The sequence below is a fragment of the Geotrypetes seraphini genome, chromosome 6 (assembly GCF_902459505.1).
Source record: "Geotrypetes seraphini chromosome 6, aGeoSer1.1, whole genome shotgun sequence".
Taxonomy (NCBI): Eukaryota; Metazoa; Chordata; class Amphibia; order Gymnophiona; family Dermophiidae; genus Geotrypetes; species Geotrypetes seraphini.
The window spans coordinates 135,339,277-135,356,919 of record NC_047089.1 but is presented as its reverse complement, the minus strand read 5'-3'; the positions used below and the strand labels follow the sequence as shown (position 1 = coordinate 135,356,919).

Genomic DNA, 17,643 nt, shown 5'->3' with positions numbered 1-17,643 from the left:
GTATCCAGATAGCCCAACCCCTTCCCCTCCCCCGTTGCAACTCCCCCCCCTCACCATCTCTACCTGTATTATCCACCTAAGACTCAACAATGTAACCAGTTTCCACCCTTTAACTACCTCGTAATCTTCCTGCTCCATATGACGTTTTCCTAATTTCTCTACCTATCTTGTACCCTCTTCTCAAAACTTTATTATGAAACCAGCTCCTAATTGTATAATGTAACCAGCTCCATAATTGTAACTTTTTTCCTGAAACGCCCAGTTATCTAATTGTAACTTTTTTCCTGGAAATGTCCAGTTATCTTCTGATGTAATCCGCTTAGAACTGCAAGGTACAGGCGGAATAGAAATCAGTAATGTAATGTAATATTCCATATTTTGGGATTCCACCCGATTGGCCGCATTGGAGCAGTCCATTAATCTCTGCTTCTGACATTTGATCTTCCTCTTTTATCTCGGGCCTCTCAACTTCCATATGAGTAGGTTCTTCCAGCTTTTTGGGTCTCTTTAGGAACTCCACCCCCCAGACCTGCTGGGATCCATTACATACTATTTGTGGATCTAGGGAAGCATATCTTCATCAGGGCTTCTCTCTTCACAAAACCATATACTTGCAAAGTTTCTTGGGCATGTATAACTTCTTCCCTTCCAATCTGGGAATTTCTTGGCTACTGTGAATCCCTCTTCTTTAAGGGCAAGGGAATTTTGGGTCAAATTCATGGGCTGGTGCATGGGCATCCTTCTAAATATGACAAGGTGTGTTAACATCTTAAAAAACAACACTAACACATTAAACAGTATTCTCCATTCTAGTGAAAGCCAATGAAGGCTATTAAGAACTGAAGAGATATGATTAAATTTGATAGTCCACCAAGGGTACAAGTACAGTAGAATTTTGATTACCTGATATAAACATGGCCAACAGGTTGTTGGATAACTGAAAAGTTGAATAATCTGAGATTCCAAAGACTGCACGAATCCCTTCCCCCTCATCTTATCCCTCCTTCCCTCCCAAACAGCAGCTGCCTCCAAATTCCCAGATCTTCCCTCCCAAATGCCTTCCCATTTACCCAACCAAGGGCTAGATTCAATAAGCTCACGGATCCGATTTGATCCGTGAGCGATCCAAGACCGGGTGACCAATTCAGAACATGCCTGCATGCAAAGTAGGCCGACTGGAGGCACGACCCCAATTGACCGCACAGATCACTGAAGAGCGATCCCGGAGCATGCGCAGACCGTCTTTGCCTGTAGATGGTCTGCACATGCGCTTGTACCAGTTAGGTCAAAACAATGGAGGAGGGGACTCACTGCAGCCTTTAAAAAACCAGTTCATGCGCCGGGAGGGGAGTGGCAGAAAATATGCACACCGAGAGGGGAGAGGAGGAAAACTGTCCAGGGCAGCTACAGAAAAAAACACAAACCCGCTCCCACTCTCCTGCTCTCTGCTGCCCTTCCCCAGTGGAGCCCCGCTGTTAATCCGCGGATTAAAACCACGGGTTCGCACTGCAGGGAAATGCAGCAGAGAGCAGGGTGGCCAATGCAGGAGATTAGGGCAGAGACAGAGCGGCCAGAGCAGGAGATTGGGACAGAGAGCAGGGATGCCAGAGCAGGAGAATCGGGACAGAGAACAGGGTCCTCATCAGTTGCTTCTTTTTTGATCAGCTAGCCAGTGTCAGAAGAATCGTGTCCTTCTTGCTTTGCATGCCATTTCCCCTCATTTGCATGCACGGATTGGGATCAGATCTGTACACAGGTAAGTGAATCGGGTCTGAGGGAAATCAGGTCGCAAAGGGCTTGCAAACCAATCAGTACACGATCGGTTTGCTTAGTGAATCTAGCCCCAAGTGTATCCCCCATAGATCAGTGGTCTCAAACTCAAACCCTTAGTGGGGCCACATTTGGATTTGTAGGTACTTGGAGGGCCGCAGATAAAATAGTTAATGTCTTATTAAAGAAATGACAACTTTGCATGAGGTAAAACTCTTTATAGTTTATAGATCTTTCCTTTAACAGTTAAAGGAAAGATTTATAAACTATAAAGCAATGTTACTTACCGTAACAGTTGTTATCCAGGGACAGCAGGCAGCTATTCTCACTAGTGGGTGATGTCATCCGACAGAGCCCCGATACGGACGTCTCACAAGCATGTCTTGCTTGAAGAAACTCAGAAGTTTTGAGATGCCTGCACCGCGCATGCGCCAGTGCCTTCCCGCCCGATGGTCCGGGCGTGTCTCCTCAGTTCAGGTAGCTAGCAGAGAAGCCAACCCAGGGGAGGTGGGTGGGACGTGAGAATAGCTGCCTGCTGCCCCTGGATAACAACTGTTACGGTAAGTAACATTGCTTTATCCCAGGACAAGCAGGCAGGTATTCTCACTAGTGGGTGACCTCCAAGCTAACCTCAATGGGACGGTGGGAGAGTTGGCAACTTAGGAGAACAAATTTTGTAACACTGTTTGGCCAAACTGTCCATCCCTTCTGGAGAAAGTATCCAGACAATAATGAGAGGTGAATGTATGAACCGAGGACCAAGTGGCAGCCTTACAAATCTCCTCAATCGGTGTCGATCTGAGGAAGGCTACAGAGGTTGCCATCGCTCTGACCTTATGGGCTGTGACCCTACAAGGAAGGGGTAATCCAGCCTGGGCATAGCAGAAAGAGATACAAGCTGCCATCCAGTTGGAGATGGTGCACTTCGATACAGGTCGTCCCAACTTGTTTGGATCAAAGGAGACGAAAAGTTGAGGAGCAGTTCTGTGTGGTTTGGTGCGATCCAAGTAGAAAGCCAAAGCACGTTTACAGTCCAGAGTGTGTAGAGCCGATTCTACAGGATGAGAATGAGGCTTTGGAAAAAACACTGGAAGTACAATGGATTGGTTGAGATGAAATTCAGAAACCACTTTAGGTAGGAATTTTGGATGAGTGCGGAGGACCACCTTGTCATGATGGAATACTGTGAAAGGTGGGTCCGCCACCAAGGCATGAAGCTCACTGACCCTGCGAGCAGAAGTGAGGGCCACCAGAAAAACCACTTTCCAAGTAAGAAACTTTAGTGGAGCCTTTCTCAGAGGCTCAAAAGGAGGTTTCATAAGCTGAGAAAGGACAACATTGAGATCCCAAACCACTGGAGGCGGTTTGAGAGGAGGATTGACATGAAAAAGTCCTTTCATAAATCTGGAAACCACAGGATGAGCAGAGAGAGGTTTCCCTTGCAGAGGCTGATGGAAAGCCCCAATAGCGCTCAGGTGGACTCGAATAGAGGTCGACTTGAGACCAGACTGAGACAAGTGTAGAAGATAGTCCAACACAGAGGATAGGGAGGCTCGCTGAGGCTCCTTTGAATTGGAAATACACCATGAAGAAAATCTAGTCCATTTTTGGGAGTAGCATTGACGAGTAGCAGGCTTCCTGGAAGCCTCCAAGACATCCCTCACCGCCTGGGAAAACTGGTGAGGAGTTACGTTGAGAGGAACCAAGCTGTCAGGTGGAGAGACTGCAGGTTGGGATGAAGTAGCGATCCCTGATGTTGAGTAAGCAGTGAAGGAAACACTGGAAGGAGAAATGGCTCCCTGCTGCTGAGTTGAAGTAGAAGGGAGAACCAAGGTTGACGGGGCCACCGAGGAGCAATCAGAATCATGGTGGCGCGGTCGGACCTCAGCTTGACCAGAGTCTTTTGAATGAGAGGAAATGGAGGAAACGCATATAGAAAGCGATTCCCCCAATCCAGCAGAAAAGCATCTGCCTCGAGGCGATGAGGAGTGTAGATCCTGGAGCAAAATTGAGGCAGCTTGAAATTGTGGGGAGCCGCAAAGAGGTCTATCTGAGGCGTCCCCCACTGAGCAAAGATCTGATGAAGGGGCGTGGAATGGAGCGTCCATTCGTGAGGCTGGAGTAGACGACTCAAGTTGTCCGCCAAGACATTGTCTTTCCCCTGAATGTAGACAGCTTTGAGGAAGGTGTTGTGGCGAACCGCCCAATCCCAGACTCTGAGAGCTTCCTGGCAGAGGGAGGCCGAGCCCGTGCCCCCCTGCTTGTTGACATAATACATGGCCACCTGATTGTCTGTGCGAATCAGGACCACCATGTCGTGAAGCAGATGTTGAAATGCCTGAAGAGCATTGAAGATGGCTCTGAGCTCCAGAAGATTGATTTGATGGAGGCGGTCCGCACTGGTCCAGAATCCCTAAGTGCGAAGCCCATCCAGATGCGCTCCCCAGGCATAGGTCGAAGAATCGGTTGTGAGGACCTTCTGGTGGGGAGGAGAGTGAAACAGCAAACCTCTGGATAGATTCGAAGAGGTCATCCACCAAAGTAGAGACTGCCGAAGAGCAGGAGTGACGATGATGTGTCGAGTCAACGGATTCGCCACCTGAGTCCACTGAGATGCCAGGGTCCACTGAGGAATTCTGAGATGGAGTCTGGCTAACGGCATCACATGAACTGTAGAGGCCATGTGGCCCAGGAGGACCATCATGTGTCTCGCTGAGATGGACTGGCGAGAAGACACAGACTGGCAGAGATGGAGAAGAGCATCCATGCGCTGAGGAGGAAGGAATGCTCTGAGACGTATGGTATCCAGGACCGCCCCGATGAAGGGGAGCGACTGTGTAGGCTGTAGAAGAGATTTGGGAAAGTTGATCTCGAATCCCAAACTCTGCAGGAACAGAATCGTGGACAGGGTCGCCGAGATGACCCCCGATGCCGAAGGAGCCTTGATGAGCCAGTCGTCGAGATAGGGAAATACCTGAAGACCCTGGTTCCGGAGTGCAGCAGCCACCACTACCAGACACTTCGTGAAGACTCTGGGAGATGAAGACAGACCGAATGGAAGCACTCGATACTGCAGATGCAGATGTCCCACTCGAAATCTGAGGAATTTGCGAGAGGCCGGATGAATGGGAATGTGAGTGTAGGCCTCCTTGAGATCCAGAGAGCACAACCAGTCGTTCTGCTCGAGGAGGGGGTAGAGAGAAGCAAGTGTCAGCATGCGAAACCTCTCTTTGACTAGGAATTTGTTGAGGACCCTGAGGTCCAAAATGGGTCGTAGGTCGCCCGTCTTCTTCGGAACAAGGAAGTACCGGGAGTAAAACCCCTGGTTGTGTTGGTCCACAGGGACCGGCTCGACGGCCCGGAGCTGGAGCAAAGCATGGGCTTCCTGAAGAAGAAGGGCGGTCTGTGTCAAGTTGGAAGGATACTCTCTTGGAGGGTGGTCTGGAGTGACCCGATGGAATTGAAGAGAGTATCCTTCCCTGATGATAGTAAGGACCCAGAGGTCGGTGGTTACGGCCTCCCAGCGATGATAGATGGAGGCGCCCTCCGATGGGAAAAACAGGGGGAGGCAGAACGAGACTGGTTATGCCCTCGACGAGACAGTCAAAAAGGCTGAGGAGCCTTAGGGACAGCAGACGGTTGAGACTTTTGCTGAGCCTTCTGGGGAGGCTGCCGCTTCGCAGGTTGCCTCGCAGGAGGAGCTTGCCTCGGCTGATAACGCCGCTGATATATCAATGGCGGTCGAGAGGGTCGAGACTGCTGAGGCTTAGGCTTCAGCCTAAGAATGGACTGGAAGAACTTTTCATGATCCGACAATTTCTTCGTGACAGTCTCGATGGATTCGTCAAAAAGATCCGCCCCAGCACATGGGACGTTTGCCAGGCGGTTCTGAAGATTCGGGTCCATGTCAATGGTCCGCAACCAGGCCAAACGGCGTATCGCCACAGAGCAGGCTGCTGCTCGGGCCGAGAGCTCGAAAGCATCATAGGCAGATTGCATCAACTGAAGACGAAGCTGGGACAGCGAAGCAACCACCTCCTCAAACTCAAACCGAGCCTGGGACTCGATGTAGGGCGTGAATTTCCGAAGCACAGGCAGAAAAAATTCCAAGTAGGTGGCAAAATGGAAATTATAATTCAGGACTCGGGACGCCATCATAGAATTCTGATAGATGCGTCGTCCAAACTTATCCATGGTCCTGCCCTCGCGGCCCGGAGGCACCGAAGCATACACCTGGCCAGGATGAGTCCGCTTGAGCGAGGATTCGACCAGGAGGGACTGATGAGAAAGCTGAGGTCCCTCGAAGCCCTTATGATGCACCGTGCGGTACCGAGCATCCAATTTTCCAGGGACCGCAGGGATAGAGTAAGGAGACTCAAAGCACCTCATAAAGGTTTGGTCGAGGAGCTTGTGCAGAGACAGGCGTAAGGACTCGGCCGGAGGACGAGGCAAGTGCATGGTATCGAGATACTCCTTGGAGTATCGAGACCCAACATCGAGGGTAATGTCCATGTCATCCGCCATCTGCCTGAGAAACGAGGAAAAGGACAGTTGGTCCGCCAGCGCCGGTCTTCGAGAAGGACTAGAAGAAGTCGAGGCTTCGGGCTCCACAGAAGCCTGAGAGCAACAGGGCGAGTAAAACACCTCGGGGTCCTCGAACTCCAGGCCCGGAGGAGGAGACCCAGCCGAAGCAGAATACCCCATCCGAGGCAATTTCTTCTGAGGCGAGACGGTTGAGTGCCGAAAGGAATGCCTCGAAGAGTGTCTGGATCGATGCCCCTCTCGATGCCTGGAAGGGGATCGAGCTCTTCTGTGAGAATACTGGTCCCCAGAAGCCTCCAAGGAGCAGATAGGACTTGAGGCCGTCGATCGCAGAGGCGGAAGAGTCGGTGCCTCCCCAGAAGCCGTCCAGGCTTGATAGGGGGTTCGGAAGAACTCGTCCTGCTTCCTGCTATGCCCAGGACTGGGAGACCTCGAAGGTGGACGCCACACTGTGTCATGGGGCGGGGTAATAGGTTCCAAGGGAGGCAAGTCGCTAAGGGAAGCTTCCCTCGAGGGAATAGGCTCCAAGGGAGGCATATCACTAAGGGAGGCCTTTCTTGAGGGAATCGGTTCCAAGGGAGGCATGGCACTACCAGAGGACCGCCTCGAGGAACCGGACACCGCCCGCCGCTCCTCCTCGCTGAGTAACGAGGTCGAGCGGCGCGGAGGAGGAGGAGGGGGCGGCCCGCCCCTCGGAGCCGGAACTGGGAGGTCACCCTGGATCGAGGCAATCAGCCGGGGTCCCATGGTGGTCATGAGTTCCACAAACTGAGCCTCCAGAATGGACCGCAACAAAGCCGATATGGAGGGATCCGCACCAAAAGGGGGCTCTTCCGCACGGTCTCCGCGCTCTTTCGGTGCCGCGTGCTTCTGCTTGCTAGCCTTCGGCACTTTAAGCACCACCGGTGGAACTGTAGGGATCGATACCTGTTCTGAGGAGACGGAAGAAGGCACCGGCGCCGAGGTCGAGGCCGAAACCGGCATGAACGAGGCCGGTTTCAGAAGGCCCGAAGCAGCTGGGGAGGTAGATGGCTTCGCCGACGGGGTCGAAGCACCAGTTGATGTCGAAGCTGAAGGATCCAACGAAGCTTCCATCTTGAACATGGACTCCCAAAGCAGACAACGGCGCTTAAACACTCGCGCCGTCAGAGTGGAGCAAGGCCGGCACGATTTCGGAAAGTGATCTGGGCCCAGACACTGTAGGCAGCGTCGATGCGGGTCCGTGAGCGAAATCGCGCGCTGGCACTTGCTGCACTTTTTAAAACCAGTGATCGGCCGGGACATAGGCCGGAAATGCTCCGCCGCAAGGTCGAAGGTGCGGGGCCCCAGCCACGTGGCCGACCCGGTGTCGGAAGAAAAAAAATTTTTTTTTTTTTTTTTTTTGAAAAAAGAAATCAAAGAAAGAAATAAACGCACGGGAGAGCCAAAAGAACCCAACCCGCGGCAATACAGAAGGCAAAAAACAGATTCAATGGGCGCAGAATTGAAGTAAACTTCTCAGCTCCGCGGAAGAAAAAGAACTGAGGAGACACACCCGGACCATCGGGCGGGAAGGCACTGGCGCATGCGCGGTGCGGGCATCTCGAAACTTCTGAGTTTCTTCAAGCAAGACATGCTTGTGAGACGTCCGTATCGGGGCTCTGTCGGATGACATCACCCACTAGTGAGAATACCTGCCTGCTTGTCCTGGGATAAAGAGTTTTACCTTATGCAAAATTGTCATTAACTATTTTTTCTGCGGCCCTCACATTTAAAGTTTAATATCTTTCCTTTCTCAAAACTGACACATTTCAATCACTATTTTGAAAATAAAATCATTTTCCCTATCTTTGTTGGCTGGTGACTTTATTTTTCTGTGCTTTTAACTATGTTTCCAGGGCCTTCTTGTCCTTTGACTGTTTTTCTCTCTGTCTTCACTTTCTGCCTTGCATTCATCTTTGGCATTAACTTAATATTCAATTTTTCTGCTTTCTTTTCAAAATCTACATTTCCATTTCTTACCTTCCCTTCTATCTCTCTCTTCTTCCGTCCCTATTTCTATAGTCTGACATCTCTTTCTTTCCTTTCTCTCCCTCCCTCTTTCCTTCCTTCCTTTCCCCTGGTCTGGCATCTGTCTCCTTCCCTCCCCCAACTTTTTATTTCTTTCACCCTGCCCCCTTCTCTCTCTCTCCATGCCCCCTTTCTTTCTATGTCTGTCTTTCTCTCTCTCTCCGTGCCCCTTCTTTTTTTCTTTCTCCAGGCCCGCTCTTTCTTTCTGTCTTTCTCTCTCCATGCCCCTTTCTGTCTGTGTCCCTCTCTCTTCTTTCTTTCTGTCTCCCTGTCCCCCCTTTTCTTTCTTTATTTCTCCCTGCCCTCCCCCAAGCCACCACCATTGGGGAACAGGCCGCCACCGCTGCAATTGGAGAACAGGCCAGCGCTGAGGTCTTAGCTCTCCCTGTTTATCTTCCCCAGCGCAGGGCCGACCAATTCTCGCCACCTGATGTCAATTCTAACGTTAGAGAGGAAGTTCCGGGCCAGCCAGGCAGCGACTGGCTGGCCCGGAACTTCCTCCCCGATGTTAGAATTGACGTCGGGTGGCAAGAATTGGTCGTCTCCGAGCTGGGGAAGATAAGTAGGGAGAGCTAAGACCTCGGCGCTGGCCTGTTCCCCGATTGCAGTGGCTTGGGGGAGGGCAGTGAGACGGGAAGGGAAGCAGATTGGGGACCCCTGCTTTAGGCGAGCCGTGAGTCATTTGCCGACATTCCCACCAGAGAGACTTCTGCAAGTCCAATTACTGCAGTCGTGGTCTGTACGCGATTCTCCTCTCCACAATCAGAAAACTTGTGAAGTGGAGAGGACAGATCGCGGGCCGCAAAATAGTCCCTGCGGGGCCGCGTGTTTGAGACCGCTGCCCCAGATCTACTTTCTAGGTCCTGATTGTCCAGTAGTCATACTAGGGCAAAAGTAATCCCCAGTTGCTGCTATCCATGCGAGATTCATTTCAAAATGGCTGTTGCTAGAGTTTGCTGCACCCACTTTGAAATCAGAGCTGGCATGGGCAGGAGTGACTGGGGATCATACCTATGCTAGCCTCACTGCTGGGCTACTTAGCCATGGAAATCAATCTGAAAAAGTTTCTAATCTGTTCACTTGACTCATCCGTGTGACCAGTGAACTTGCTTGTATTCAGATAAAATACACTAATTTAAGGCACTGTAAATACACAATTATAATGGAAATTAAAAGCCCAATCATAATGTATGAAAACTCAAAAAGACAACTGTTGGACTTTGAATAGACTAGAAATTACAATGAAGACAAAGGGCTCCTTTTATCAAGCCACGCTAGCGGGGTTAGCGCGTCGGACATTTCATTACACGCTAACCCCCGTGGCCGGCTAAAAAACTAATGCCTGCTTAATGCAGGCATTAGCGGCTAGCGTAGCAGGCGGTTTAACGCGCGGTATTACTTACGTTAAATCCCCACCGCAGCTTGATAAAAGGACCCCAAAGTCTTTTGTAGAAATAGTTTTAGACATGGGATCTAAAGACATTAAACTTAAGAGAAACAAAAAATTACTATTATTCTATTAAGGTTTTACAAGTAAACCATCTGAAGAACAAATTTCAAACACTTTTTAAAGCACATAATTGTTGATCAATTCAGCTTTACTTACTTTTAGGTAATAACTATATATTTTGAAATTGTAAGATCTAATTGTTAATAATTTTATACAGTAACTATTGAAGTAAACAATAAAAAGACAGATACATCAACCTAACAATTCATCCCAAACTGCATCTTACCTTGTTCAATTACCAATCCTATGAGAAGTGTCTTTAATAGAAACAGTTATCACACAAAACCATGTCGCACAAATTACCAATAAAATTAATAACTAATTACTGATAGTATATATTTTAATAATTAAAACATACCGTGAGTGAATGGTACAGAAGATTTTGATTCCACTGGCAGCACTGTTGGAACAGTCACTGAAACAGAAAGCAAAGTTGCTGACCTATAACAGATATTCTCCAAGGACAAGTAGGATAGTAGTCCTCACAAGTGGGAGACATCGTCAAAGGCTACAGAACTGTAATTAAAGCTTAGAACTTTACAGAGAACTCTAATGCATACATGCAGATTTTCCTTATCAAACAGGGCCACTTAAAATCTGATAAGAACATAATTTTGCCGCTGCTGGGTCAGACCAGTAGTCCATCGTGCCCAGCAGTCTGCTCACGTGGCGGCCCTTAGGTCAAAGACCAGTACCCTAACTGAGACTAGCCTTACTGCATACGTTCTGGTTCAGCAGCAACTTGTCTAACTTTGTCTTGAATCCCTGGAGGGTGTTTTCCCCTATAACAACCTCCGGAAGAGCATTCCAGTTTTCTACCACTATCTGGGTGAAGAAGAACTCCCTTATGGGATCTATCCCTTTTAACTTTATCAACACAGCTAAAATACTACTTTATCCTAAAGCAATAAAAAAAATATAATTTTTTTTCTACCTCTGTCATGTGGTTTCTGCTTTCCTCATCTTCTTGTCATTCGCTTCCTTCTATCCAGTGTCTGCCCTTTCCAGAAAATCTCTACCTCCCTCTGCCATCTCTCCTTCTGCTCTCCCCGCCCCTCTTTGGTCTAGCATCCATCATCTTCCCTCTGTTCCCCCCATGGTCTGGCATCTCTCTCATTCCATCTCTCCTTCTCTCCCCCCTGTGGTTTTTAGTGTCTCTCTCTTCTCATTACCTCCACTCAGATCTGATATCTGTCTCCCCCGTTTCTGGGAATTCTCTTCTCTCTTCCCTTTTCTTCTCTGTTCTTCCTTCTCTATTTCCTGCCTTTGTCTAAATTAAATTCTTTCTTACTATTCGGTCCTCAGTTTCCCTCTTTTCACTGTGTCTACTCACAGCTTGCCACCCCTTTCCTTCATCCCTCCTCTATCTCACTAACTCTATCTTCTTCCCCCCATTCAGCATGTGGGAAAGCAGCAGCAGTGGTGAGGAGGTGAGGGTCCCTCACCGCTGATGCTTTCCCATATGCGCCTGAAGCCAACGGCACAAGTTCTCCCCACTTCCATCATCTGCCCCCTTCTCTCTTTCTCTTTCCACCCCAGGCAATTATATCAGTTATTCTGCCCCCCTCAGTGAATTGCCTGGGGTAGAGGGAGGGAGAGAAGAGGGCAGATGATGGAAGTGGGAAGAACTTGTGCCGTCAGCGTCAGGCACATGTAGGAAAGCAGCAGCAGTGAGGAGCTAGAGGTTATCTTCCTCTCATTCATGTCCTTGCCACCCCGTCCCTTGGTCGGTCCCACAATTTCCAGCATATCCCCTCCCTCCATTCTTGTAGCCCAGAATCTCCTCTCCTGACATCTCCCTGTCCTTTTTCCTTCACTATCTTCCTATCCCATCTCTGTTCCCTTCTGTCCCTCTCCCCATGATCACACCACCTCTCTCTTCCCTCCCCCTCAGGGTCAAAGATTGCTTCCACTCTCTTTCCTGTCACCCTATGATCTAGCACTCCTCCTGCCCTTGTCCAACATTTCCCCATCTCTCCCTCCCTCTCATCCCCTGCTCCAACATAAAATATTTATACTGCCCTTCCATCTTCGCCTCCCCAGGCCTGTGACTTCCACTCATTTACTGCTTTCTCCTGCCTCTGCCGAAGCCTGCCCCCCCCAAACCTCCGATTACGTTCGGGGCAGTTGGGAGCCCAAGCCCGCCTGCCCCGCGTCCCCCCGATTATGTTTGGGGCAGGAGGGAGCCTAAGGCTCCTGGGCCTATTCTGGTTGGCCCAGGCGCCTCAGGCCCCACCTGTGGGCGGGGTTTAAGCCGTCTGGGCCAATCTGGCCCCATTCCGGAGCCGGCTGGCCTGCCGGACGGGTGGGCTTGGCACTCGTCCGTCCGGCCAACATTGACAAGGTATGGAGGGTGTGATTGGTGCTAGGGGGAGAGGTCATGGGGTTGGCAGGTGGGTGCGGTCATGGGGGTGGCGATTCGAGAGCAGGAGAGCCTGGAATCCCTCGTGCCCATATTTTAGTGGGGGTGCACCTGGGCAGGAGGGGTTGGGCTTCCTTCTGCCCGATCTTGTAGGGAGTGGGGGTCGTGTGGCCAGGAGGGCTTGGGCTCCCTTCTAGCCCCATCGGACTTGGGGGGGGGGGGATTGGAGATCGCGGGGCAGGAACACTTGGGCTCCCTCCTGCCCTGAATGTAATCGGGGATTCGGGGATGGGCCGCGGGGCAGGAGGACTTGGACTCCCTCTTGCCCCGATGTCGTCGGAGAGGTGGGGGTGCCGCGGGGCAAGAGGGCTTGGACTTCCTCTTGCCCCGATGTCGTGGGGGGGGTGTGAATTCTGTAACCGGTGTTGTTTCTGACAGACACCGGTTACAGAATCCAGCTTTTAGGCGAAGGACTGGCTCCTCCTTCGCCTAAAAGCTCTTGTTTTGGACGTTTGGGGCTTAGGCTTTTTTTTGGTTGATTATAGGGTATAAGTTTAGACGTAGTGGTGGTCTAGGCGTTTAAACAGCTGAAAGTAGAAGCAGGCCATTATAAAAAAAAACCTCCTTTTGGACGTTTCTTTTGATAATGGACATTTCCCCTGCTTCTACTTTCAATGTTTAAGGCCTTAGGCCAAAAGGGGACTTAGACGTTTTTTTTGATTATGCCCCTCTTTAGGAATACATTACAAAGTTCTCTTCTATCTTGTTAGTTTTCTGTCCATTAACTCCTGGAGGCTGACTTGACTGTTTACAATTTCTCACCCCAGGGAAACACTTAGCTTTGGCTGCTTCTCGTCGCTGGCACGCCCCTTAGGTACTATAGTCTCAATTGCCACTCTCTTAGAGACCTTTTGACTCTGGGCCTCTTTCTGGAAACCTCTTCACTCGGTGTTACCTAACCAAATGTGTGTCTTTACAGATCTAAGGATTTTTGGAAGGGCCTAAATACTTATTCATTAATTCCAATCAGCTACAATTTAAGCATTTCTAGGACACTTTTATTAGACCTGACTACCTTGATGGTCCAATGTACATTAGGAACTTCTGCAATTTATCTTTCTTTTCTTTTTTAAGAAATGCCATCCCTACCTTCCTCTCATTATTCCCTACCCCTCTATCCTTCCTCTTATTTTTTTTATATATTGTAATTAAAACAGCCCTACTCCCTAGTACCTTTCGTCTCTAATAAGTCCTAATTTGTCATAGTTTTAGTTTTACCCTTTTTTATTTCATATTAATTAGATTTTTAAAATTTAACAGGTTTTAAAAAAATTCTTAACATTGTAAACCGTCCAGATACATGTGATGGTCAGTATATCAAGCCTTAAATAAACTTGAAACTTTTTGCTATATATGTTTCTTGTTTTTCCTCTTAGACTATAGTGAATAGGCAAGTCATAATGAATAACTGGCTAAATAAGGCCACATAAAACTATTATATAAAAATTCACCATGACAGAACTCTAGAAGGGAATAGCTTGTTTTTTGCTGTCAATTGAAAGAATTCAACTGCACTGTAAACTTACCACGTGTGGTTGATGCACTTGGTTTTGACTCAACATGCTGTACTGTTGGCACACTTACTGAAACACAATGAACAATTTTGTAAAAAGAAGACTTAAAAAAACAAAAATGCTTTGGAGAAACATTAAAAGTACACAATTATTGCTTAGACAAAACTACATAAAGCAACAGGATTGCAGTTTATACAATTCCTGGAAGAAAGAGTTAACATATGATTACTATACATGATCCTTTATCTGAAATTCCAAAAACCAAAAAGCTCCGAAAACTAAAATTTGATGCAAACCAGAAGTAGCTAATTTCCCCAATGTGACACACACTGAAACCAGTACATGCATTTCTCCTGATCTCTGTGCAATTCAGGTCAAAGAGCTGGAAAGTGGCTGAAGAGTTGCATATTCCAGGGTGGCAGTGAGAAGCAGAAAAGGTCGGAGGGCTGGAACATGGCAAAGAAAGATGCAGATTCCACTCAGAAAGATAATTTGTTTAAGTTTTACAATGACAGTGATGACCAGAAATTAATGAAACCTAGAGAAACACTGCATAGGACAAAAAATGAAGATATAGATTGTGTGCTGATTGAGGAGGAGAGGCTGCAGAGCACCAAAAATCCCCAGCCCCAGCAGGGAGAGGAAGGAACCGGCTCAACATCCTTCCTCTCCCAACCAGAGCAGTCAACCAAATGGCTCATTGTAGCCCCTCCCACCCATCGGGCCTCTTCCAACAGCCCTTTAAAGTGCTGCATGACAGGTGGGCCCCACTGAAGGGCCCTTTGTGTGGACCAAGAGGACCGTGAGTAAAAGAAACAATTTTAGATAACATATGCCTTTCATATCTTGTGTGTGCTAGATTGTTTGCTTAAAGTACCCTGTTTTTAAGAGTAAAATTTTTTAACTATAGAGTTTACTGGAACAGTTGTTAGTGGCGTGTGCTAGAAATGACCACTAGAAGTAAATTGTAATCTTGTAGTAAACTGTAATCTTGTAGTAAGATAACATACCAAAATGCAATGGTGCGCCCGCACCTGGAGTACTGTGTCCAGTACTGGTCGCCGTACCTCAAGAAGGACATGGCGGTACTTGAGAGAGTCCAGAGAAGAGCAACTAAACTAATAAAGGGTATGGGGGACCTCTCATATACTGACAGACTGAAAAAGCTGGGGCTTTTCTCGCTGGAAAAGCGACGACTTAGAGGAGACATGATAGAAACCTTCAAGATCATGAAGGGCATAGAAAAAGTGGACAGGGACAGATTTTTCAAACTATGGGGAACCACAAGTACAAGGAGACACTCAGAGAAATTGAAAGGGGAGAGGTTTAGAACAAACGCCAGGAAATTCTTTTTCACCCAGAGGGTGGTGGATACATGGAACACGCTACCGGAGGATGTGATAAGCAAAAGCACGCTACAGGGCTTCAAAGAAGGTCTGGACAGGTACCTGGAGGACAAAGGGATAGAAGGGTACAGATAAGAGTAGAGGTAAGGTTATAGGGATAGGATTAGAGGTAATTTATAAAATTAGTCAGAGACCACTGTTCAGGCAGTGGGCCTGATGGGCCACCGCGGGAGCGGACCGCTGGGCGAGATGGACCTCTGGTCTGCCTCAGCAGAGGCAACTTCTTATGCTCTTATTTACTGGAAGTGTGCTAATAGAAAACCTTAACCTTAACAACACAATGTTTGATATAGATATTGTAATATTTGCTAGAAATGTAGCATACTGACTTAGGGTCTTACTCCCCAAATGGTGTGTGGCTCAGTGGTTGAAGCTACAGCCTCAGCATCTTGGGGTTGTGGGTTCAAACTCCGCACTGCTCCTTGTGACCCTGGGCAAGTCACTTAGTCCTGTGTTCTTCAACCTCCAGTTCACGGACCGGTGGCAGTCCTCCAAAATTTTCTGCCAGTCCATAAAGGATTCAGGTCCCCTCCACAAACTGCACACTGGGCAGGAAGAGAGGCTCCGGTGCCAGAGCCAGCTGACTTGCAACTTCCTGTTGCCGTCGCGTATGCCGGGACTCCTGCCGTGTTTGACTCCATCTTACAGTAAACTTCCTTATTTCAAAACATACAGCAAACTCTCACAGCAACAGATTCAGTCCATATACCATAGCCAAAATTTCATTTATACAGGCTAAAGGTTTAAAAGAGGACCTAAGGGATATCAGACAGCCCTCCAAACAGCATAGTTTGGATGGGTAAATTCCTCATTTGTCCCAAGGTACCTCCACCACCATTTTATATATATTTTTTTCTTCTTATGCTTAGCTTCTTAGATATATATTTTTCTCATTTTTAATCTTATAACTTATTTTTCTTAAGCATATTAGATGTACTTAGCTTTTTTTGCTAGCATTCAGCTGCAAACTATTTCCCCGAACGCCAACGCGTTTCGAGATCTTGTCAAGGCGACAAGGGGAACTAGAAGCAAAAAGAACAAAAACATGATTAAAAAAACTAAGCAAGAGTCAGGGAAAGATTCCAAATACACTGACCCCAAGTATAATACTATCTAAAGTCTTACCTTAAAGTTAACAAAGAACAGCATACCGTCTACCAGTATCCAAAAGTAGTAACTGACTGAATCTGAGGCTTTAAATAAACCCACCCCTATGACGTCATTTCCTGGAACAAAAAGCTGACACTACCTAAATTTCTTTAAAGGGGAACTGACACTTCCTATAAGTCTGCTTGGGCAAGCCAATCCGAGGTTTCATTCAAACCATTAGGGGACATGGAGTTAAGTTTAAACATCCAACGGAGCTCGCAACGGTTAAGTCTCTATCAGGAGACTTAACCGTTGCGAGCTCCGTTGGATGTTTTTTTGTGTTTTTTTTTCCAAATTTTCTTTTTATTAACCCTTAAAGGGGGAGGAGCCAGCGCGGCACACGCGGTGCCGAAGAGAGGAGTAGAGGAGCAGTGAGGAGAAAGGCAGCGTTTCACTGCTCAGTGGGGAGGTAGACAGCGTTGGTGCCGAGCACCGAAGAAAGGAGGCAGTAGCAGGAACCAGGCTCGGGGAAGCGGCGAGAGTTCGCTCCGCCCCCCCCCCCCGCGTCAGAGGCAGTGCCGGACTAACCCTTAAAGGGGGAGGAGCCAGCGGCGCCCAGCCGTTCGGCGCCCGGCGAAGGCGCGCGGCAAAGGCGCTCGCCTTAGCGAGAGCGCCTTTGCGAAGGGCCTCAAGAAGGGCCAAGTTACTACACCCAGGAACACCAGGGAAAGACTGAAAGTTACGGAAGAAGCAGGCGCAGAAGGAACGACACACACAAACAACGGTAAGGTAAGGTAGAGCAAAGGCAGTACACACAAGAAGAAGGCAAGAAGCAGGCACAAAAAGAACAAACACAAACAAAGTATAGTAAGGTAGAGCGAAGGCAGCACACACACACACAAAAAAAAAGAAAGCGCTGAAGAAAGCAGGCACACAAGGAGCACGTAATCTTAAGTGTTATCTTAAAGTAGGAACGACTATGGAAGCAGAGGGAAACCAGAAGATGAGCTTTCCAGTGTTCTGCACCGGCTGTCATATGTATGACTACCTCCCCTCGGGGAGACAGTCATATGTATGCGGTCGGTGTCAGGAACTGGAAAGTTTGAAGAAGGAAGTCAAGCGACTAGAGGACAAGATACAGGAACTAGAAGGACTTTACACCACGGAAGACCCAGTCAGGACAGCTGAAGATTTCACGAGCGAGAGACACATCGAGGAGGAAGTCAGGGAACTTGAGAAATTCATTGAAGAAGCATACAAGAGAAGGGTGGAAGAGAACGAGCTTCAGATGATAGAAGAAGCTACACCTACATCGAAGGGAGAACAAGAAGCAGAAGACCT

The 17,643-nt window shown here is 48.4% G+C and overlaps 1 protein-coding gene across 5 annotated transcripts in view; it reads right to left on the bottom strand.

The window, feature by feature from the left end:
- DZIP1 (DAZ interacting zinc finger protein 1) overlaps positions 1-17,643 on the bottom strand; it is a 585,021-nt gene that overhangs the window by 116,053 nt on the left and 451,325 nt on the right. For all 5 annotated transcript variants that reach the window (XM_033947541.1, XM_033947540.1, XM_033947539.1 and 2 more), the window contains 2 exons: positions 13,820-13,876; positions 10,230-10,286 (listed from right to left, as the gene is read on the bottom strand). In XM_033947541.1, the coding sequence (XP_033803432.1) occupies positions 10,230-10,286; positions 13,820-13,876 (114 nt within the window). The remainder of the gene's footprint in view (positions 1-10,229; positions 10,287-13,819; positions 13,877-17,643) is intronic.